Raw genomic sequence first — 25,148 nt, forward strand, 5'->3', positions numbered from 1 at the left:
TGCACTTTTGCTTTTGTGACAACTTTTCTGGCTGATTTTATTTTTTCTGTGACGTTGATTCACAAATATAACTGGTTTGTTCTGTTACCACACATGGTTGTCTGTAGTAAAACAGACACATTTTCTTTTATATATTTTCACATTTTGATCCATTATGTACATACTATATTATGCATTTAAGCAACACTGTTAAAATGGTACAAGCTTTCAGCAGGGGACTGTAAACGCAACTCCAATTGTACAACTAACGCGCAGCTGTACAGGCAACAAACCACACTTACTGACAGCAGACAGCACAAGATGAGGACTCGTTCAAACACAGCTGGATGGAGAGCAACTCCAAATGCAGGGGTTTCGAGATGTTTTTCTATGTTTCTAGATTGACACAGCATCCTTAAACCACTATGTTTATGATAACACAAACAAAGTTAATGTGAACAGGATATATTATAGAAAATTCACTTTGCAGACCTTTTTATGAAAACCATATGTGAGAAAGCACCTGTGGGAATTGGACAGTTTTCAAACTCTTCTCATTCTGCTCTCTCCGTACTAAATCAAATAAATTATGAAAAGGCATGGTTCATACAGATGAGCAGTAGGTTTGGCTTACTGCATTAGTGAGTGTGATGGAGTTGTGTGTGCCAAACAAAGTATTTGGTCACATGGGGCACCAGTGGCCAGGGAATAGATCTTGAATGAAACCGCTCGCCTCTTCTGTATCCCTGTCAACACTCCGGCAATCAAATGCAATCAAATGCAGTTAGCACGCTGTGGTGCGAGAGATAAAGCATCAAACAAAATCAAAACTGCATGTTTAACTGAATTCAGTAACAGAGAGCTGTCTTAACACACAATCATGCACAGCACAGAGCAAATTGGCAGTGAACTACAAAGAGAAAATCTAAGGGAAAGATAAGCATTAGAAAGAGACAAATGTGAAGATAAAGAAAAAATAATGAAAAAAATGGATGGCAATGGGCAAGTTATTCCAGCATACCATGCAAGGGAAACATGCTATTCTCGCTTCCTCTCAAACCGTCGCTGAGTAAAACCATGAAAATGATCTTTGCACTGCGAGAGATTGTGGGATAGGATTACTGAAGTTTCCAAGCCCAAGTGTCTGTTCCGATGCATATTTTTAAATGCTTTATTGTTTTAGTGGCAGTGTTGGGTGTATTCTAATTACAAAGTGATTAGTTACTGTAATTGAATTATTTTACAGATTACATTTCAAATTCTAGTAATCTAAATATAATTACAGTTGGTGACTTTCATCTAAGTTAATTACTTTTAAGTACATGCTTGGGTTACACATTTCTAAAATAGTATTATTTATATAGAATCTAAAACATGAATTTTGTCCCTATTTGCATATTTTTTTAATTGGTTGACCAACTCTTTTTTTTTTTTAAATGTATTTTAGACAGTTACTTAAAAGTTATTTATTATGTGATTACGTTTTCGATTAAGTAATCATTAAAGTAATCTGATTTCAATTAGATAGAAACGATTCTTAAATTCTTTGGATTACTTTAACCCTTTCGCACGTACCATCACACTGGTTTGATCATTCCAGAGTGGTCCCTGGGGAGTACCATCAAACCGGTTTGATTAGAACGTTCGTGTCTGACGTCATCAACTGGCACATTTTAAAATTCAAATCTGCATTCCCGCTGTTTAGCTACTGCTGGGGGATTGGCTAAGCAATGCCATTTACATGCTTAAAAAAGCTGCTTGAACAATCTTTTCAACTACATGTTTGTTACAGGCATTCAAACTAACAAAAGACTACAAATTTACACAATGTATGACCGTGCAAAACTAGAAACTCACCATATCAGCTGCCGTATGGTTTAGTTGCAACGTAGAGACTGGCTAAGCCCATAATGTCTATAACAGCTGCTCGAACAGTCTTTTCAAATCACATGAAAAATGTTTATTGTACGTTGTATGCATTCAAACAAACATAGAATACTTACCATATAAGTTTACTGTCCATATCCACACCCACACACCGCGTATAACAGCGCCACAGTAGATGATAAACTCACCAAATCTGCTTTCGCGTTGCTGCATAGCTGCCATTGCTATAGAAAGAGTGACTGGTGAAACGCTTGTCATTTATGTCCAAAACAGCTGTTCGAACAAACTTCATTTTTATTGTATTAAAATTAACAGAAGTATTGGAATACAATTTTCAATACAATCACATTTCAAACACAATGCTTTATTCACATGAAACGCATGTTGTTAATTATTTCTAATTGTGAATCTGTGTAAATATATATAATTTTTTTTCAGACTGCAATTTAAAAAACTTTATATATATATATAAAAAAAAATAAAAAAAAACAACGGCTATGACCATAGCCTATCACTAGTCTTCCCTTCCCCCCAGTGACAAGTGACATCACGGCACGTCACTTTTACCTCAGACTCGTATCGGAGATCGTCATATATTTTACACACACACACACACTTGAGTTAATTTGATATATTTACAGTTTTATTTACACAATTGCCACAGAAAACGATGTCTTTAAAAAGAAAACAAATTACAGATGAGGAGATCAGAGAACTATTTTTTAATTCTGATGAGGAAGAGGGAAATTTTGACAATGAGGGAAGTGACACAGATGAGGAGATGCCCCCCAACCTCCAAGCCCTTGATGCTGAGGATGAAGATGCCTCAGTCACTGCTCCTACGCCTGTTTACACAACACCTAGGGAAGTGGAGGAGGTAAGCTCTTCCTGCTGGAGTTCTACCAGTAATTTTACCCCTCCTGGACCTGGGGTTCCCTTTGATGACCGGACGTGCGGCGTGCAAAACCCTCCAGAATCACCCAATGAAGTCCAGTGTTTTAAGATGTTCCTTACTGAGGAGCTAATTGAGGAAATTGTTGAGGAAACAAACCGCTATGCCTCAGAGCTGCAGGAGAAAACACCACCTGAAGTGAAAGGCAAGATTGCAAAGTGGGTTTCAACAAATGCTCACGAAATGTACACATTCCTGGTGGCAGTGCTGCTAATGGGAATTGTGAAAAAAACTCACTTCGTGATTATTGGAGTACAGATCCCATGCTCCTGACACCATTTTTGGGACTTTGTTTTCCCAGGACCGCTTCCTTCTGCTCCTCCGCTGCCTACACTTCTCCAACAATGCGATGGCAAACATCAACGACCCCCTGCAAAAAATCAGAAACATTTTCACTGCTTTCACGTCATCCTTTCAGTAACATCTTTGTGCCCTACAGGGATCTGTGTGTCGATGAGTCATTGATGAAATTCAAGGGTAGGCTGTCATTTCAGCCAGTTCATACCAACTAAACGCCACAGATTTGGGGTCAAATTTTTTGTGTTATGTGATGTGCTTACGGTTACATGCAGAACATTATAATATATACAGGATCCACCACCGACATCCAGCACTATGAAGGCCTTGGAATCTCTGGGTCAGTTGTTATGACATTACTGGCCCCATACTTGAAAAAGGGTCACATCCTGTTCGTGGACAACTGGTACAGTAGTCCCACACTGTTCCAGCACCTCCTGTCTCTGGACACAGGAGCTTGTGGGACAGTACGAGCCAACAGGAAGGGAATGCCAACATTCACCAGCAAAATGACAAAGGACCAGGTTGAATGTAGAGAAAATGGAACACAACTGGCAGTGAAATGGCATGACAAGAGGGATGTTCATCTTCTTACCACGGTCCATCCATCCACCATGTCAGCCACTGGAAAGGTTGATCACATCACCAAAGGAAGGAAGATGAAGCCTCTCTGTGTGCAGGAATACAACAAAAAGATGGGAGCAGTGGACAAGGCTGACATGATGAAAGGCTTTTTTGATTGTACCAGAAAAACCACCAAATGGTACAAGAAAGTCTTCTTATACCTCCTTGACACAGCCATACTGAACAGCCACATTGTCCACCACCAACTTACGGGTGAGAAATTTGCATATCAGATTAAGAACAACATAGAATTTACATATAAATAAAAAAATAAATAGTTTATTTTTATCGTTTTAATATATTTTTTCATGTAAACTCAATTAATGCATTTAAACTTAGAAACTAAAATGAACATAAATTAATAAATGACCATACTGCCACATTCCACACTCCTCACTTCCTACCCATGTGCTCTGCTATCAATAGGAAAAGTCATCACATCCCTGCAATTCAGGATGAACCTGATGAGAGGACTGCTGGAAGAGCACAGTACACCTCGGTGTCCATCCAAAGCAGGCCGCCCTGCATTGGACACTCCACTGCGTCTGACAGCAAGGCATTTCCCCTCGAAGTCCCTCAGACAGCTTCCCAGGGCAGCAGGACCAGGCGGCACTGCAAGGTCTGCCTATCCAGCACTCGCAGGACAAAGCAGAGGCCTCACCAAATTTATGTGTGTGCCATGCAACACTCCCTTGTGTGTTGCCCCATGTTTTGAGGAGTACCACACACTGAAGCATTACTGATATCTAAATAAAATAAGCACATATTAATTAAAAGTTGTTATTGTTGTTATGACATTTGTATTAGTTATTGTTATATTTCCATTGTTATTGTAAATTGTGTATTTTTTCCATATAATTAGTTTATTATCTAGGAAATGTGTGCATTGCTGGATTTTGTTTACCAAAAATGCAATTGAATGTAATGAATGCTATTTATTAGTTGTTATTGTTGCTTGTATTTATTAAAATATTTATATTGTTAATCATTATATTGATATTTCTTTAAAAATATTATCTATAAACAAATGCATAATAAAATCATAGATCAATAAAATTAAATGACATATTATTAAGAATAATGCTAATTCTGAACTTTTCTCTCACAGAGCAAACATTTCATACTAGTAACACATTTGAGCATCTAATGGTGATGGAAGGAAACAGTGTGACTACACTGCATTACAAATGTTAAACATAGTAACAATGCCAACACAGGAACAAAAATGGCTTCAAACTTTATTTTAATTGTACAGCCAATTGTCATACTCTGTTTGTTGAGATATGAGATAGTTGAGCCAAACCCATCTGACACAAGACAGATCATAATCCAAGAGACCCAGATCCAATTTTGTAAAATGTGTACTTTGCCTTTTGCATTAGAGTATATTGCTGATGAATTGCATATCATGCTACTTTCAATTGCAACTCATTCTTAATATTAGCATTAGAATAGAGACTATACCTCACACAACAGCTTTTGATCAAAGTGGACATGATAAAACAATAGATATGTGCAATATACCCATAACATTAGTGCAGTAAACTTAGTTTTATATTTGACATTCACGACAATACTCAAACTATGAATAGGTTTTCTTTGCCTAGCACAAAGCTGATTTTTTTTCATATAAAATTTTATTTGCCCTATAAATCAATTAAACAATTTAAACATTTGATATTATGACATCACAAAAAAATAAGAAATTTTCTTAAAAATATAATTTTCATGACACAAGACTCTGTGGAATTTACACTATAAATTCACTATATGTTTTCAAATAAATATAGTGTGTACATTATTGTAATATTCCATTAAACTCAATAACTGTGTGACCTAGAGACATGAAACCAGCTATAAAACACTCTTTTGGGAGTAAATGTTCACTACTTTTTATACAGATATTATAATTCTATAGTCACTGAGATTAACAGATTTATAGGGATAATTGAATCTGTATAAAAAGTAGTGAACATTTACTCCCAAAAACAAGCCTTGTGCTATTTTTTATTTGAACACATATTTACATTTATGCATTTATCCAAATCTATAGAAAGTAAACATATAGAAAGTAACTTCCACAAACACAGTCTTGTGTCATGAAAGGGATATTTTTAAGAACATTTCATTTTGTTGTGATGTCATAATATCAAATGGTTAAATTGTTTAATTGATTTATAGGGCTAATAAATGTAGTAACATTTAAGTTTTTATTTCTTTTCACTGCACTGTTGGTAGGTCCGATCTGGTGGTAGCCGTGTGCGGACAACAGCTTAGACATTTCCTGAAAGACTTTTCTGTTTCAGCATCGTTTTGTTCAGTCACTAACGAGAGGAACATTTGCACCTCATTTATTGACCATGGCATGGTTTTGTGCACAGCCATTACTTTTTACAATTCGAAAGTTGCTTGAACAAATTATACTGTTATCGCTTTTGCTAACTTTAAAACTAGCGGTTTGATGTCCCGTGTCAGAAATCTTTGACGCTGGTACTGATGATTCTCTCTGACCAATCAGTGACCTGCAAGATTTTGACGTCACATTTAGTATCGGCTCGGCTTGCTTGGAACCTCGACTAAGGTGGTACTAAAAAAGTACCAGGTACTATCCACAGTGGAAAGCCCCCAAAAAGCAAGCAGTCTCGAGTTGTACCGTGCAGTGGAAAAGCAGGTACAGGGGGCAAATAGGATGAGAATGACCATGATCAACTGCAAAATGAGCAAAGAGGAAGCAGAGTAGTGAAGTAGCAAGATACTCACAAAGTACATGAGAGCTGTGCAACACTCCCATTTGCGTTAGCCCATGTTTTGAGTACCACGAACTGAAGCATTACTGAGAACTGTGAAATAAAATAAGCAAATGTTAGTTATGGTTACAGTTTCATTGTTATGTATTGTAAATGGTATTTTTTTCCTTGAAATTGGTTTATAATCTATTAAATGTGTGCATTGTGGGCTTTTGTTTACCACAATTTAATTGAATGTTATGAATGCTGTTTAGTATCTGTTATGATTATGTTGCTTGTACTTTTTAAATATTTATAGTGTTAATCATTATATTGATATTTATAAAAAAGTTGTATTGTCTATAAACAAATGTATATAAAAGCATAGATCAATAAGTAAAATTAAATAAAATCAAATTTTTTAACTCTCACAGAGCATAGATACATGTTTTTATACTGTATACACAAGACAGATCATAATCATAAGGAGACTTTCAGTCATAACTAAATTTTGTAAAATGTGTACTTTGCCTTTTGCATTAGAGTATATTGCTGATGAATAACATATCATACTACTTTCAATAGCAACCCATTCCTAAAATTAACATTAGAATAGACTATACCTCACACAACAGCTTTTAATCAAAGTGAACACGATAAAACATTAGATATGTGCAATATGCCCACAACATTACACAAGCAGTGAACAGCACAAGCTATTATGTAAATTACATCAAACTACGATGAATACATATCATAAACATATTATTAATGCATTTGTCATGGTCTACACGTGTTTGCAAATTATTTTCAACAATTCTCAATCGAAAAAGACAAAAAATGTACTCACCAGTAGCAATCATGTAATGCGTTGTCAGAAAAGTTGCACGTGGGAGTGAAATTCAAAGTCCGAGAAAATAAATAAATAAATGTCAATATAAACCATTGGTTAAAACATTTATTATAGTTTATACATGTTTTAAAACAACGAGGAAGGGTTTAAAGTGAAGAAAAAAAGCGAAACGCTTACCTATACTCTGTCCACCAGCTCCAAGCGCGACAAGACAGCGGTGAACCGTCATGTGACTGCCCAGAGTATCACGTGACAAGCTTGGTGCGTCACACTGGAATTTTAAATTTGCTACGTTGTAAAATAACTGCCGAAAAAAAATTCACGCTGGGGGGATCAGTTAAATCATTTAGAATTTACGTGCGAAAATTAAGTTAATTTGCCAAAACTGTTTAGTTATGATATTGCTACCATTTGGGGATCCAAAAGCCTTAATCCGTTTGTGAAAATATTGCTTTTTTCATTCTTTTCTGATTTACTAAATATATTTTGTTATTCATTACAGATGTTCATAAAACTTTAAAAGTTGAAACAAATCAAACTTTCTTTGAAAAATCTGAATGGTCTTAGTTTTCTTTTGCTCAGTTGAGCATGCACATGTTAATTCCAGTATAATTTGTGAATGTTCCAATTGCATCTTGTATACTTCACTGGAAGCAGGGAAGTTTGAACTTCTTCACCAAGGAGTGAACATGATGAGAGTAATATTTTTCTATTTGATAAGTTATCTAGAAATAGTATAGCATCCTTAATATTTCTTATTAATTTGACATCATAATGTCCCCCTTTTTTAATTTTTGAAAATCCAAAAATGTTCTGTTAATTTCCATGTTTACATATGATATCTCAGATTTTCAATTTGGACTCTGAAACCCCCTACATTTTCATGATGCATTCACTTCATGTCAGAATAACAATAATTAAGAATTTCCCCAGTATTTTCCCCACACATATTTCTTTTTATTTGTCTGAAGTCATCCATTTTCAGTGAACTTTGGCGATTTGAGATTAATTGAGTGATAACAATCGTTAGTGAAATGAATTTTTTTTGCAGGGTTCTACTTAATACAAATGAGCAGCGATGCAGTGAAAATCAATGTGAAAGTAGACAGTGATCCACCGGCTGATACAGCTGGATGCTGCAGTCGCACACAGACTCGGTCACTTCCAACAATTGAATTACTGTCAGTGTGAATGGGATAACACAACAGACACAAAGTGACTACAGCCACAGTGAGTTCAAACCAAATTGGCTCGGTTGCTAGGGAGGGTAGAGTCCTCCTCATGTTTGCTATAATGTGGTTAGTTCTTGGTAGGGCACGTGGTGAGTTGAGCGTGGATTCCGCGGTGGTTGGCGTGAAGCCTCCACACATGCTATGCCACTCCGTGGCAACAAGCCACATGATAAGAGGGTTGATGGTCTCAGATGCGGAGGCAGCTGGGATTCGTCCTCCGCCACCCGGATTGAGGCGAGTCACTATGCAACCACGAGGACTTAAGTGCATAATATGTGCATAATCAGCATAAAATCAGCAATAAAATCTGACAACCATGGAATCATAAATTGTGCTTCGTTACCTCAGATTACCCCCCAAAAAAAAACATTTTCCACGATTTGTACAGCTAATGGACATGCCCACACACACACACACACACACACACACACACACACACACACACCTTTCCATGTTTTATGGGGACTTTCCATAGACATAATGGTTTTTATACTGTACAAACTTTATATTCTATCCCCTAAACCTAACCCTACCCCTAAACCTAAACCTCACAGAAAACTTTCTGCATTTTTAAATTTTCAAAAAACACAATTTATTATGATTTATAAGCTGTTTTCCTCATGGGGACCGACAAAATGTCCCCACAAGGTCAAAAATTTCGGGTTTTACTATCCTTATGGGGACATTTGGTCCCCACAAAGTGATAAATACACGCTCACACACACGCACGCACGCACCTAATATATCTTTTGAGGAAACGTATGTTTTAAAATGAGATCTTCATGCTTGACTCAATGGCATGACCATGAAACCTGGAGCCCAAAACAGCCTGTGGCTAAAAGAAATGGATAGATCTCCAGAGAAATGGAGATGAAAGAAGAAACAGATAGAGGAGAGAGAGACAGAATTTTTTTCAGGCTCAACAGAGAGACAAAAGCTGAGTAATATTGTTGCTTCTCAAATGCTAATGCTATCACTATCAACACTAACACTATTTTTATCAACTCTAACTGGCAAGAGGTATGGCAATTTAATACAAAGAGCCACACCATATTTAGAAAACACGACCTCCCTACTCACCAAAACACAAAATCATATGTACCGTTCCTCCCAAACTACTGACAAACAATTATAGACGGAAAGAGAGAGAGAGAGAGAGAGAGAGAGAGAGAGAGAGAGCAGTGCCATTATGTGGGCAGGTTAAACTTTCTCTTGTGGCAATAATTAACTTCATTAATCCCCTTCAATTACGTAAGTGGCTGGCACCCTCCAGAGGGCAGCTCTATAGAAAAGAGTGCCCATAAATCATGAAAGGGGGTCTCCTAGCAGAGGACAATTAATGTATATTCAATGACAAGATGTAAATATCCATTACAAAAAAGGATGGTGGAACTATGGTTCTTTGATATAAACCACTTAATAATTACCATTTTCATGTAATTGGAATTTACTGTACATTTTGCTCAGAGGTACCTCACAGAATAGGGCTACCAAAAGTGAAAATGTTCAGTTGTTACTTATGGTGATGGGGGCTTGGCCGAGCAACGTCTGCAGAGAGTGAGGTCAGGAGAGGAAGAGTGGTAAAGATTGACACCTGTGGGAAATTAACTCTAACGTTTTTGTTTCAGTGAGAGCTGGAGAGGGATAAATGGGCAGTCAAGACCGCCAGAGGGGGAGAGAGGAGTGACATCTGCCTTGTTATTGTGTGTGAATTGCTGTGTGCTCTGAAAAGTGTTTGAAGGGGTGTTTATTCACCTTAACCTTTGATTCTTCATGAAAATTTTACTCAACTATTAATCAGTTTTAATCCTTTTTGAAATTAGATTTTTTTCATTAAAATATAGTTGCATAAAACGTTATCTTGATGATGAATATGTCTATTTATATATATATATATATATATATCTCTCTCTCTCTCTCTCTCTCTCTCTGTCTGTTCACCAACTCTGCTTAGGCCAAACACAAGTCATCAGCATACTATTCCTGACTCTACATTTGTGACATCTGTGCTTAGGGAAGATATTAAGTTCCAATAGATGAAAGTACATCTTATCTCTGTGTTTTGGGGAAAAGCCAAATCTGACGAAGCTTTCAGCTCTCAACCTTGAGCTAGGAAGATGTGTTCTGTATTATTGCTATTTTCATGAGCAAGAACAAAGGAGACAATGTGGCACCCTAGGAGGAGGCTGTAGGGGCCCATCTATAAGAAGATCCTTCATATAGGAATGCTGAATATTAACCCAGCTAGTTAATCTAGTATTTAATTTAGAACTGTACCTACCAGACCTGTAGTCTGTGATATATGTTAGGAATAGGACACCATGTTTGGAGATGTGCTAAACTTATCTATGTTTCAAGCAATCAGAATCATTGTATTGGTGTACAGGATGTACATTGTTGATCTCATGTTTTAGTATACCAAATATTATATTGAATTATATTGAAGCTGGGTAAGAAGTCTTCTACAAAATTCTTCTGTCTTCTGGCTTTGAAACTGCAAACAACCTTTCTTCTGTAAATGCTTCTTCAATTGATTGCAACTTTGACTTCTTGTCTTCATTTCACTCACTGGTTCAAAGGGCCTTTGTAATTAATTAAAATAAATTGTAATTCCCCTACAGTTTATCAAAATAAATACAAGAGAATGTGGACTGATTACCTGGCTCCCGTTTCCTCATTCCCTTAATATAACAAAGAGTGTGTTACAGTGGTGCCAAAACCCGGGATATTTGAGGAAGAAACACCATCACGAGTCCTCGCCATTAACTGAAGTCATCAAGACTCTTGACGGCATCCACCAGACCCAACATCAGGCCCTTATGGACTTACGTGCAGAGCAGGAGCAGTGTTTCCATGTCCTGCTCCAAGTCCAAGCAAAAGACAGACAGGTATTGTGGAGCTTGATGGCCCAGGTGAGTACACCAGCTCTACCCCTGCCCCACATCACGCTCAGGAAATTGGGGCCACAAGATGATCCTGAGGCCTTCATCGAGCACTTTGAGTGGGTGGCTGAAGCGTGGGGCTATTCGAACACCCTTGCAGTCCGGGGAAGCCCAGCTCATGGCTAACATTATGGAGTACTTGGACCTAAAGAGGGCCTTCATGAAACAGGTCCGCTGTAATCCTGAAAAACACCAGCAGCGCTTCCATAAGCTGCTATATCATGAATGCGGTTGCCCATTTGACTTTGCCCACCAGCACTGCAATGCCTGTTGGAGTTTGCAGCTGGCAGAGGACCGTGACACCGAAGCTGTCATCAACCTCATGGTACTGGAGCAGTTCGTAGGCCGTTTAGCGAATGACGGAGTGTGTCCAGTGCCACAATCTGGTGTCACTGACGGAGGGAATCCAGCTGGCTGAGGACCATTTGATGGCGTATCTAGGGGGCGGCGAGCCCTTTTCTATTTCTCTCTCTCCTTCTTTCCCCTCCCCTTCCCCCAATCCTTTTCCTATTGCCCGATAGCTGCCGGGGAATTATGACCCCAAAACTGGTTCCCCGGTGCCATGGACCTTTCAACCCGCTGGTTTACCCTAACCCTCTCTGCTCTCCCACACAGGCTGGTGAATCCGCTGCCGAGGTTGTGGGCGGGAAGTCTGGGCCGATCTGCTTGACCTGTGGGATGCTTGGGCACTTCTAGGATTGATGACACGCGATGGTGGTGGAGACATTGGTCCGGATCCCCGACATGCCAAAGACCACCTCGATCGAGCAGGAGCATATCGGATACCTGTGAGAATTAAGGGGGTTACATACCAAGCCTTCGTGGATCCAGGTTGTAATCAAACCTCTATTCACCAAAGCTTGGTTCAATCTGAGGCTTTGTATACAGGCCGGCGGGTGAAGGTAAGGTGTGTGCACAGGGATATTCAAAATGACCCTTTAATGATGGTCATTATTCAATTTCGGTGACAAAAGCATAGTTTTGAGGCTGCGAATAGTTTGCACCTCACCCATCCAAAAATCTTGAGTACAAATTGCCTGGCATATACTAATTTTTTAAGCAGAATATGTTTGGATGTTTCCTGCAACAAAGTGTATCGGTGTGTGATTTGGGCCATCTACTTCAGCTCCACATCAGGAAGACGTAAGGGAGGGGGGGAAGTCTCAGCTGCCCCAGCCCGTAGAAGATTCCCTGCAGGGGATTTCTCTCTAGAGTAGATGCGAAACTAGACCCTAAGGCACTCCTTTGACTAAGTGATAGTGATTGGTCAATGCATCCAGCAAGACATTGCACTCGCATATCTGTACTTTTCTATTATCAAGGATCAGTTGTATCGAGTGACGCAGGACAAAGGAGGATACAACACAATTGTTAGTTCCAAAGAGCCATCTGGAAATGTTATTCCAGAAGGCTCATTATAATTTGATGGCAGGTCACTTAGAGTAGAAAAAACACTGGACCGAATAATGGCCCATTTATATTGTCTGGGCATTCACGGGGATGTTCGCAGGTGGTGTCCAGCATGCCGTGAATGTAAGCTGGTGAATCGGCCTGCCACCCCAAAAGTGCCATTGCGCCCCCATCCGTTGTTTGAGGTCCTCTTTGAGACAATTGGCATGGACCTCATCAGCCCTTAGAATGGATTGCACGCAGGCATCTCTTTGTGTTGTTCTGGTGGACTATGTAATAAAATATCCGGAAGCAGTGCCTCTGCACAACATTTCAGGACAAAGAGTTTCGGAGGCACTCTTCAAAATTACCTTCCGAGCATTTACCACCCCCAAATGGATGGCTTGGTTGAGCGATTTAATCAGACCCTAAAGAATAGCATTCGTAAGTTTGTGCACAAAGATGCTCCAAATTGGGACAAGTGGCTCAAGGCCTTATTATTTGCAGTACGAGTGGTTCCACAGGGTTCTCCCCATTTTAATTATTATATGGGCATCGACCATGCGGTGTGCGCAACGTCCTACAGGAAAATTGGGAGGAGGGACTTTCTAACAGAAAAATTTTTATTAAATACTTTCTTGACCTGAAAGTCAAACTCCACACACTGGGGCAATTAACACAGGAGAATTGGCTCCAGGCTCAAGAACGTCAAAGTCAGCTGTATAATATGGGTACTCAGCTACGAGAATTAACACTGGTTGATAAAGTCCTTGTATTGCTTCCCACATCGAGCTCTAAATGACTAGCCAAATGCCAATGACCTTTTGAGGTCACTTAGCGAATTGGGGAAATCAGTTATAAGGTGAAAAGAATGGATAGAGGCGGAGCACGTCAGATTTACCACCTCAGCCTCCTAAAACCATGGAGAGAGGTGGTTTCCGTGACTTTGGCAATGGTGGTTCCAGAGAGGGAGGAGCTTGGAATGGAGGTATTAAAAGCCACTGATTGAATCACCCCGGTCACTTGTGGAGACCACCTCTCACCATCCCAAGTCACAGAGGTTGCCAGGTTGCAAGGAGAATTCTCAGACATGTTCTCAGCTCTTCCTGGTGGAACATCCAGATGCCTTGGATTGATGAGCTGCTCGATCGGTTAGGCGTGGCTCACTTTTATTCAACAATTGAATAGCAAAATTGAGAAGGAGTGTTTGGCCATTTACATTTACATTTATTCAATTAGCAGATGCTTTTATCCAAAGTGACTTACAAAAGAGGAAAACATAAGTGAATCATCTTAAGGAGACTTATTACAAAGTTTCACTAGCATCAGAATAGTATTCAAAACACATACAAAAGCAATTTGTATTGTTTTATGTTAGTGACTAGTTACGTGCTCTTGGAAAAAATGCATTTTAAGTCGTTTTTTGAAGAGTGAGTCTGCTTCACGGATGGAGTTGGGAAGGGGGGTAAGTGATTGGCTCCCAGGCCTGAGTCGGGTGATGGGGGTTTGTGGGGATGGGGGCATGTTCGATTGACGTCTGTAGAGAGTGAGGCTGTGAGAGGAAGAGCAGTAAGGATTGACACCTGTGAGAAATAATCTCTAACAGTTGTTTTGTGTTGAAGTGAGAGCTGGAGAGGGATAAAAGGGCAGTCCAGACCGCTGGAGGGGGAGAGAGGAGTGACACATGGCTTAGTGTGTTATTGTGTTTGAATTTCTGTGTGCACTAAAAAGTGTTTCATTATTTATCTTGATGATGCAGCAGATGGCCGCCTCGGTGTGGAGCGCTCCTATTCTTTTGTTGTTTTTGTTTGTTTGTCCTGTGTTTAGTAATCTTTTTCAATCAGTTTTACTAGGGACAAACTGCTGAACATTCGACAGAATATACCAACAATCTTTTCCCGGTTTTGCTGGACATTTTAGTTGGAGGCACAGCTTTGCTGTTCAAGAGATGCAGGCGAGGGAGACGTAACAGCGTGCAGGTAATGATCTGTCGGTGTGGCTTTCGAAAAGCAAACTGAGCATTCATCTAGCGAATCTCTGCTCTCTTCCTAACAAAACGGATGAACTACATCTCTGCACCCACACAAACAAGGACTTTTCAACCTCTGCTGCCTTGTGCTTTACAGAAACCTGGCTGAGTGAAGCCATTCCGAACAGGGCATTACATCTGCCGGGCTTTCAGCTGTTCAGAGTAGATTGCATCCTGCAGGTGCTTTCCTCGTTTATTCACTTTTATATCATGCCAAAAGCGTACCTAAGTGCCATGCTCCAACAGCTGGTTGATCAAATAACAGAATATTAATCTCAGTTATTATTATTCTTGGGGTTTTAAACAAAGCAAACCTCACAAATGAACTTCCCAAATACAAACAGTACATTACATGCCCCACCAGAGACAGAAATATATTGGATCATTGCTACACAACAATAAAGGATGCATATCGCTCTGTCCCTAGAGCAGCTATGATGCTTTCATCTTCTTCCAACCTACAGACAGAAACTAAAATCAGCTTAGCCTGTAGTAAAGACTGTAAAGAAATTGACCAATGAAGCAGAGCTGGAACTACAAGCCTGCTTTGACTGCACTGATTGGAGTGTTTTTGAGGCTGCAGCCACTGACTTGAATGAGCTCACAAATAGTTTGACATCCTATTACAGATTCTGTGAGGATATATGCATTCCTACTAAGACTTATTTAATGTTCAACAATGACAAACCATGGTTTACAGCAGAACTCAGACAGCTCAAGTTTTCAGCTAATGACCCTACATCAGTGTGGAGTGGCATGAAACAACTAATGAATTACAGGACACCTGCCACCAAACCTGTGGTGGACAAACAACTGGCTGACGACCAGAATGTGTTCTACTGTAGATTTCAAATGCCATATCTCACACCCTATACCCGCTCTGACCTTCACTTCACTTCACACAAACACCAACACCTCCTGCTACTCAACCTGGACTTAAGATATGTGAAAAGGAGGTGTTCCATGTCTTCCGAAAACAAAAGACAAGGAAAGCCCAGGGCCCGATGATGTTTAACTCATGTCTAAGATCCTGTGCTAACCAGCTGGCCCTCATCTTCACACTGATTTTCAATAGATCACTAGAGCAGTGTGAATTCCCATGCTGCTTCAAACACTCTCTCATCATTCCTGTCCCAAAGAAACCAAAAATCACAGGACTTAATGACTACAGACCTGTTGCTCTGATGTCTGTGGTCATGAAATCATTTGAGAGACTGGTGTTATCCCACCTAAAGGACATCACTGGACCCTTGCTTATTGAGCAAACAGGTCTGTGGAGGATGCAATATATATATATATATATATATATATGTATTTGTCTTATTATGTATTCTATATATACTTAATTTTCTATTCAATTTGTAGAATTTTTTTATTAAATAGTTAATTATGTTTAATTATTATCTGTCTTGTTGCTGTTTTGTATTGTGCACTGGAAGCTCCTGTCACAAGACAAATTCCTTGTATGTGTAAGCATACTTGGCAATAAAGCTGATTCTGATCCTGATACATTTTTGTATTTTCTCTAGCGTTTGGGTCCTTTCATCTTCACGCTGTTAGTGTACCGTTACAGCTATTTTTTCCTGAAATAACCACAATTGTGCTTCATGTGGTAAAATCTAAATTAACTGGTTTAATTCAATTTAAAAATACCATTTAACATGTTTAAATTAGCTTGACTACATTAGGTTACACCGAAAAAATAAAATGATTTTATGGGTTAGATCAAGCTCCTAAAGGTAACAATTGCCAGTTACCACCTTTTACATTGAAATATCAATAATATATTTTGACATTTTACACTGTGTATGCCAGAATATCTATAGGCTAATGTGTCATTGTATTTGTGAACAATAATGCTGTTAACAGAACAATGTTGTTCTAGCACAATATTGGCATTTAATAGATCGTAGAGAAGAAGACTCGACAAAAGATGCCTAAAGCAAACATTTTACTTGTTAGGTGGCCCTGAAACATCTCATAAAACTTGTTAAACAAAATAAAACATCCCTATTCCCTCTGTAGCTAATTCAATTTTATTTAATTACTCTGGTTGATGCAACCTATTTACACACTCACTAGAAAAGCCTATGCTTATGAGGTCTGAGTTGTATAGATAAAGACTAATGCCCAGATAAACACTGATATTACTGCATGCTGTGCAGGATTAAAAGTATCTTATGGAGGTCTGCGTGTGTTTGCTGTACTGTTACGCATGTTGTAAGTATATCAACAGGGCCATAAATGCCAACTGCAATCATTAAGTGCAAATCTTCAAGACTTTTCCAGATGCTCCCTGCCATCGTCACATTCCTTTATCTTCAACAATAAATACATTAAAGAGCAAAAAGGAATAACTGTATTTTGCATCATCCACTGTAAAATTGTTTTTGCTTTGTCAGGTAATCTAAAAAAATAGTTTTATGTGGAAGCATCTAAATTAACAGGTTTTATTCAAGTCAAAACTATAATTTAATATGGCAAAATCAACCTGAATAGGGTTCAACAACACTAAAAAGCAACAAAATCTAGCACAGTGCTTTTCTACACAGTGCTGTTTGTCACTATACACTGCAAAGCTTTCCTGATCCATGAGATCCTTGTGTATGGTGTCTAAAGGTTGAATTTTATCTACTTTTATTATTTTTAAAATGTTGCAAATTTATGATGCTAATGAAAGCCCCTGAAATTATCACATTTTATTTTGAGACAAAATACTTATTTATAATTAATAATGTTTTATCATTATTTATCATTTTCAGTTTTGATCAAGTTATATCAAATGTTATTAATGTAAATGTCTAATAAGTGAAAGGATAGCATTTGGGTTAAAACTCCCCGTTACATAAAACACAAATTGAGTGGGCTCAATTTGACTGATCCAATCACAATGGAAATTAATTTATTTATAGAAAACTTGAGATGTTTTTAAATGCTAAATGTGATTGAAGTTAACAGTCGTGCACCCTTTTCTGAAGAGGTCATTTTGAGTAAGCATTATCTTAATTTGATACTCAAAAAAGCATCTTGTTGTCTCAAAATTATTTACATTAGTTTTACACTATTACTATTGCCCTTATATCTACACAAAATCACTGTAACCCCCCCCCAAAAAAAACAACTATTATTTATTTTACCACAAATTATGTTGCTCCATAAATATTCACACAAAAACATTATTAGATCTTGATAAATATTGTTACCAGAAAAGCAAATTCTCTTTCATTTGAGCCTTTAGACCCTTTGTACCCTACATTAGGTTACACCTACATGTAATAAAAAGGATTTTTTTAAAATTTGATTAAGAAGAGCACCTTAAACTGTATACTAACCACTTTTTACAGTCTAATCTTATGAAGATTTCCTGCCTTTCACAAATGTGTTCATTGTTGTCACCTTGAAAAGAAAGACATGGAACTACATTTGGAATGCAATAAACTTACATAATGTGATGTACTGTATATTAGAATTTATATATAATAATGTATAAAATAAAGGACAGGGTTTGACTGCAGCTATACAATTGGGATTAACTGGATTGTGAAAATTAGACATCTATGCCATTTTATAGGTCAAAATGATTTCCCCCCACCTGCATTTGCTTGGTTTATGTATGAATTGTGCACAACAAGGGCAGAATTCATGGTCCAGAATTTGTTTTGAGAAAGTAAATAGAGTATATTTTTATTTCATGTTGTGTTTTAAGCCAAGCTTCAGAACTAGAAAGAAAATACAGTTATACGATTTAAACCTAGAAATGAAGACAAATTTAAGTTCTGATGTAAAATAAAGAAGAAATATTTAGGATTCTGCATTATTTCTAGGCCACGATCAATCAATCAATCAATTAATCAATATTTCTAGGCTACTTGAGTGCATGTTGTTTTTAAAGCAAAAGGGGAGCATACCAAACACTATGTAATTCTGAAATTTATGTACATTTTCTAATTCAACTTTTTACTCAAACAGTGTCTCAAGGCTTTTGACCCCACTGTGTATGTTGTATGTGTTCTGTTTAATTCTAGCCTCAATATCTGTGTCTGTCTTCAAATGTCATGTTCACTATTGTATAAAGTGTCAAGGAATCAATGTTCATTTATTGATTGATGAAATACAGGCACCCTGTATAAACGTCTGACATGTGTCATCATGTGCGTCCTGGGTATACCTGACATTCCTGAAAAGTTACAGAGAAAGATATCAAGAGATGAGTGTGTAAAGGAGAAGAATGGAAAGCCTAGGGCAAAGGATAAGTAATGGTTTGGAGTTAGGAAATAGTGCAGTGCCTTGCAGCACAAAAGTATTTAGGATATTCATCATAAATACAGCGATGTCACGACAGGTCAGTCAGTCTCCTTACACAGTCAGCATCAGTTTGTCTTACAGATTTATCTGCAGTTACCACTGCACCTCAAGACTAACAACTCACTCATTATCTGTGCATAATACACTTTCTCTTTCTGTAACAATATTTAATTAACCTCCTTTCACCCAGCAATTTATTTTTGTCCTCTGTAGAGGACATTTCTTTTTAGGAATTTCTTTGCTCTCATACAAGCCACTTTTTAAGGGCCTGGTGTATCTTATAAGAGGACTTCCTGAGCTTTCAGAGATCCCACAAGTTTGTTGGGTTCCCATTTTTGTGGAAAGAAGAACAGTCAGTAGGGGTTTCACTAGTTTATATATTCCTAGATAAAATGTGTATGAAGATGAATTGATTGCCGTGTCAGAAGATTCGTCAACAGTGATGGAAGCAGTGGCTTATATGCAGTATATATTTTAGATAAATGATTGGCTGAACTAGAAGAACAAGCTTTTGGAACTTTATTATATTTTGTAGTTATATTTGATCAGTTTTCAAACTGTTTTTGTAAATATACCTCAGGAAAACTTCAGAATTTTTTCACCCTTACAGCCGTGGTCTTCAAGTATTTGTATTTGTATTCAGGGGATGAAATTAGCACCTGCAAAATATCCAGAGATCCAGAGAACCAGAGAAGACCACGAGGGAAGAGTCAGAGCTAAGTCTGAGCAGTCAGAAGAGCAGAAGAAGAAGAGATGAGTAGAGAAGTGTTCATCCTGTTTGAAATCATTTGACACATCAAATGTGTCCTGTGCCAATCAGAAGTGACTTCAGAGTAACATGGTCGACTGGGCTGTCCTTTCCCACAGTTGATTTTATGGTCCTTTGTTTTGGAGTCTTACAAATGTCCTGTAACTAGGGATTTTGAAAATCCCTGGTTACAAATCATACTGTTTACACAACATGGATAAATCATTACACACATTTTAAAGAGGTACATTAGGCTATAATCATTAATTTGTAAGATTATATACAAGGTACCACAGTTCAATGCAATTGTCAGAATTATCTAGCAAGACAAGGTATTGTATAAATCGTGGATTTAAATGCATTCTGTCCATTTTAGAAGGTTAAATTGGTAAAGTACTTTGACTTTGTGTAAAATGTTCCTGGATTAAGATGAAATGTCTTAGTATTAGAGTCGTGCAAATCTGATGGTTGTTTGGAAAACTTTCAAAGGAAAGTCTGCTTTATCTCTCTTTGGAAGTTCAGAAAGTTAGGCTGAGGGGGCCTTGCTCAGACAGTTGATGCCAGGGCCGTTTAATTTATGACGTTGAAGAATTCCAGGATTGTAAAGGTTGGGTTTTCCTAGATTCAAATCAGGTTGCTGCAATTGCCCTACATGTATAATATTAAACACGTTCAGTGCCCAAGGACTCTGCTGATGAGGAAATTTAGCATCAGACCGAAGTATAGACCGAAGTATATTTGGGCTTTAAGCCTTTTTTGCAGATCAGTTTTGAAAGTAAAACAACATACATTGAGTATGAGATGATGTAGCAAATTCAACGCATTTTCAAATAAATAGGTTTAATTGTGGACATGGCCTTCTGCTCCATGACATAAAAATAACTTGTTTCATGTCTAGATGTGTTTTTATTCATGTTTTGTTTTCATGTCTTTAATTTTGAAATTCTAGTTCCTGTTTATTGTCATGTGGTTCCCTTGTCATGTCCAGCGTCCCACATCACAGTCGACGAGCCAGCGTCCCACGTCATGGTCGATGAGCCAGCATCCCACATCAACACCCACGGCCAACGAGTCAATGCCCAAGCCTGCCACGGCCAATGAGCTGAAAGCTTTGTCTGTCCCAGTGCCAGTGTTATTCATCTTGTGCGTTCCAGAGCCAGTGTTGACAACCTCGTCTGTCTCAGAGCCTGCTCTGCCAACTTTGGGCTCCTGGAGGAGGAGGAGATACTGTAGGCTTTAGTTTCCAAGTCTCTGCCCATGTAAATGACCACGGAGGTCATTTCCAAGTCTCTGCCCATATATACGATCAAGGAGGTAATTCCCAAGACTCAGTCCATATCCACGACCACAGAGGTCGCTCCCAAGACTCTGCTCATGTTCACAACCACTGAGGTCTTTTCCCAGTCATCTAGGACACTTTGTTTCAAGCCTCCCAGAGCTCCGCCTTCCACGACATGGCCCCACATCATGGCCACCAAGCCCGAGTTCCACGTCATGTCTGTAAGCCCGATTTCCATGTCATGGCCGCCAAGCCCGAGTTCCACATCATGGGAGCCACGTCAGATTCAGCTCCAGGCCATGCCACAGCCATGCCAGATTCAGCTCCAGCCCATGTCACAGCCAGGCCAGAGTCAGTTCCAGGCAATGTCACCGTCACGGCAGAGTCAGCTCCAGGCCATATCACAGCCACGGCAGAGTCAGCTCCAGGCCATGTCACAGCCACACCAGAGTCAGCTCCAGGCCATGTCACAGTCACGGCAGAGTCAGCTCCAGGCCATGTCACAGCCACACCAGAGTCTGTTCCATGCCATATCATGCCTAAGTCTGCTCTATACCATGTCACAGCCATGCCTCAGCCTGCTCCATGCCATGTCACAGCCACACCTCAGCCTGCTCCATGCCACGTCACAGCCACGCCTCAGCCTGCTCCATGCCACGTCACAGCCACGCCTCAGCCTGCTCCATGCCATGTCACAGACACACCTCAGCCTGCTCCATGCCATGTCACAGACACAACTCAGCCTGCTCCATGACATGTCACAGCCGAACCTCAGTTACCCCCCTCCCCCCCCAGCTCCCTCTTAAACACAATGTTTTTGTTTTGGAGCATCTAGAGCCACCCCTACGTGTTTTTTTTTCATGTATTACATTTTTTAATTCTAGTTCCTGTTTTATGTCATGTGGTTCCCTTGGCATGTGATTTCATGTGTCCCTCCATGTTCATATGTCTTGTTTTCATTGGTTTATTGTCTTATAAGTTCTAGTTTGTCATTGGTTTAAGGTTATTAGTCTTGTTATCTTGTTTATAGTTCTGTCTGTTTATTGGTTCTCTTGTTATTGTTTTACCCAGTTTCTGTGTATATAAGCCCTCATGTTGCCATTGTCTCTTGTCAAGTATTGTTGATGTAACCTTGTTTGCTAAGTCTAGTTTTGTCAAGTTTATGTTCATGTTTATGTTTAGTTTATGTCTATAGTTTTGGATTTCATGTATTTCAATAAACTGCACTTGGGTTCTTCATCTTCACATTATCGTCTTTGTCATTGCCAGTGCCAGCGCATCATTAAAACTTAATTCCAAAAAACTATAATTCCATGTCTCAGAAGGTTAATAGAGTGAATCAGAGGATAATACTAAGAGAAATAAACCTCATACAGTATCATCAAGTACTCACCTCTAGTGAATATGTTGAGCTAATTATTATTGCTCATCATTTAGTTTGGGCTACTCTGAGGGATAGAATAGGACAGCCAAAGAGGTTCCAGCTTCAATGGCTCCACTGTGGGGTCAGAGCAATTAGATACGCCAGACCAATCAATCTACTGAGGGGTGTGAAACATATGCACGATGAAATCAAGTGGCATGAACATCCCAAAATGTTGGATTTATCCTTTAGAAATATCAGGCAATATTTTTTACAGTATTCTCTTGCATCAACAAACTTTTACAAACCATGTATGAAGAATGTTAAGTACAATAGTCTCACGAAGACAGTAAGGAGCCGTTTTACTAACATGCAAAGTGGCCAACCACATTTAAGAATCTTGGACATAATGTTTAGAGGTGGGTAAATCTGAAATCAGTAATGCAACAAAAATAAAACAGCAAGCAACCGTGGTAGTGCATTCAAATTTGTTCAGACTTTGTGGTTAGAATTTCAATCCATAAAAAATTATTAAGTATTGATTAATTAATTGACATAAACCTGGAAACAAATTGGAATATAGAGATCTTATGAAGGATATCTAATTTACTTGCTTCTTACTGCCTCAAACAAACCTCCTAAATTTAATTTAAAGTTGGTCATTATTTAAATAACAATATTATGCAGGTTGCAATACATATTTTACAGGGTCAATCTCGCTGGAACAACCCAGGTTATGTGTCTTGTCTGAGGGCATGACAGTAATAGCTAATCGATTGTTGCTTCAGGGGCTTGAATCTACCCTGCCAGTTACCTACACCTTTATCAACTATGCCATATCACAGTGGTGTATTGTTGTCTCAGAGGAACACAACTTACTTAGTTTCAATGCTCCATAAAAGGGATTCCTGTGTGAATATATTTATGGTGCTTTGTGCATAACATGTTAATTCTGTATGATTAATTATATACAAATTAACGTGCTAAAAAATGAGCACAATCAATCATGGCACTGTAACACCATGTCCTAAGCAGACACGATGCTGCGTGTGATAAAAGGTATCTTTTTCATGTTAATCAGAGATTTGTCCTAACTAGCCGTGACAGCAGCACAAACGAGCAACAGTGCATTCTATTTTTGCAATAGTTTCTATTTCTGTGACGCCTCGTCAGGCAGCCCAGTCAACAAATGGGTCTATAATGGGTCTCGTTCTCTTCACTGAGAGCTCTAACACACACACACCAATTCAAAATGGCGGAGACATACCTGCTGGCTCTCTATGAATGTCTCTCCACTTTCCTTAAACATAGTGATCAGCAAAAAAACAATAAACAATTAATATAAACAATGGTAATTTTTTTTTTTTTTATTAGTTTCATTAGTTTAATTAACTAATATAATTAGGATGTGATTCATAAAGTAACTTTGCCCTATGTACTCTCCTCCACCCTCTATCGGATGACAGCCGCATCTCTCCGGGCGGATCCGAGGCAGTCCTCCAGTCGGAACACCCCGCTGCGTTCTCGGGGAACAGAAGGGGTCTCCCCCGCCCCTGGCAGCGGTTCTCTCGCACCAGGCGGTCGGCAGTGAGCCCCTCCCCACTCGTGGTCGGCGGTCTTAAACCCTGCCGCGTTTCAGCGGCCGGTAGGAGACTCCTGCGCCCCTGGCAGCGGCCCTGACCGCTCCAGGCGGTCAGCTAGGAGGCCCTTCTCCCCTCGCGGTCGGCGGCCATCGTCCTCGTTCAGGCGGCTGGGCTCCTCATCCCCCGGCAGATGGCCGCGGCTGCTCCTTTGGGGTGGACGGTAGTGGCGAGAACTCCACTACGGCGTATCCCTCCTCCTTCCTGGGTTTCGGCACCAGTGTAAAAGGATCAATGGAAAGGAGGAGGCGAGAACCGGCTTGATAATATAAATTATAGTTTTAATGACAAACTTAAAACAAAGACACAAACACATATGACGGACATGTCCGCTAACGATCTCTCTCTCCCGCACGATCCCCTGCAGTCAGCGTTTAACCCTCACGGAGGCATAATTAGCCTAATAAGGGACCGGGAGTGCAGGATCACGACCCGGCCCCGCCCTCCGCCCTGCCACAACACACTTTTTGAGAATTGTCCAAAAATGGATAGGCTCAATACATATTCCAAGAGTGTGGATCTATTGCAAGAGTGCTAGGTTTTGAGAAGTATGAAAAAATTCCACATGGCCCAAAGTCTTGAAACTTGAAGAAAAACCCATATATACAGAATCTCTCATAAATGTAACAATCTGTGGGACACAATGGCTTATAGAGTGAAAAGGCCAGAGTGTTGACACAACAGACCCCCGAGCCATAGGCTTGTAGGAGTGAATCATTGCTTATCTTGCCCACAGTAAGGGTGGTGTGAGTCTGAAAAATTCCTTCTGATGGGGCTGAATGGAAGCTCAGAGCAATCTCTGGACTATGAGCCACTCCTGACACGAAAGACCACAGAAAGCCCTTTTTTGTGGAAACAAAAACTATAAGCATATTGCTTGGAATTTTGCCTCTGTCAGTTGCT

The 25,148-nt window shown here is 39.3% G+C and overlaps 1 protein-coding gene and 1 long non-coding RNA gene across 2 annotated transcripts; one reads left to right on the forward strand and one right to left on the reverse strand.

Annotated features, from left to right (window-relative positions):
* The first annotated feature begins 3,058 nt into the window (after positions 1–3,058).
* LOC127661420 (piggyBac transposable element-derived protein 4-like) lies at positions 3,059–4,005 on the forward strand. The gene is made up of 2 exons (XM_052152119.1): positions 3,059–3,188; positions 3,378–4,005. Exons 1-2 carry the CDS (start codon positions 3,082–3,084, stop codon positions 4,003–4,005), a joined length of 735 nt encoding a protein of 244 aa, XP_052008079.1. The 5' UTR covers positions 3,059–3,081.
* A 388-nt stretch (positions 4,006–4,393) lies between these two features.
* On the reverse strand, positions 4,394–7,600 carry LOC127661423 (uncharacterized). The gene is made up of 3 exons (XR_007972758.1): positions 7,316–7,600; positions 6,500–6,579; positions 4,394–4,485 (listed from the first exon to the last, which is right to left on the reverse strand). It is a non-coding gene; the product is annotated as an uncharacterized LOC127661423 (long non-coding RNA).
* Between the last annotated feature and the right edge of the window lie 17,548 nt (positions 7,601–25,148).

The sequence above is a fragment of the Xyrauchen texanus genome, chromosome 21, assembly GCF_025860055.1.
Source record: "Xyrauchen texanus isolate HMW12.3.18 chromosome 21, RBS_HiC_50CHRs, whole genome shotgun sequence".
In the NCBI taxonomy this organism is placed as follows: domain Eukaryota; kingdom Metazoa; phylum Chordata; class Actinopteri; order Cypriniformes; family Catostomidae; genus Xyrauchen; species Xyrauchen texanus.

Excerpts from the sequence above, each read along its gene's own strand:
- LOC127661420 (XM_052152119.1), top strand. The coding sequence starts at position 3,082 with ATGCTCCTGACACCATTTTTGGGACTTTGTTTTCCCAGGACCGCTTCC. Across the intron at positions 3,189-3,377 it reads TGGCAAACATCAACGACCCC|CGGTTACATGCAGAACATTA; the intron begins CTGCAAAAAATC and ends GTGATGTGCTTA.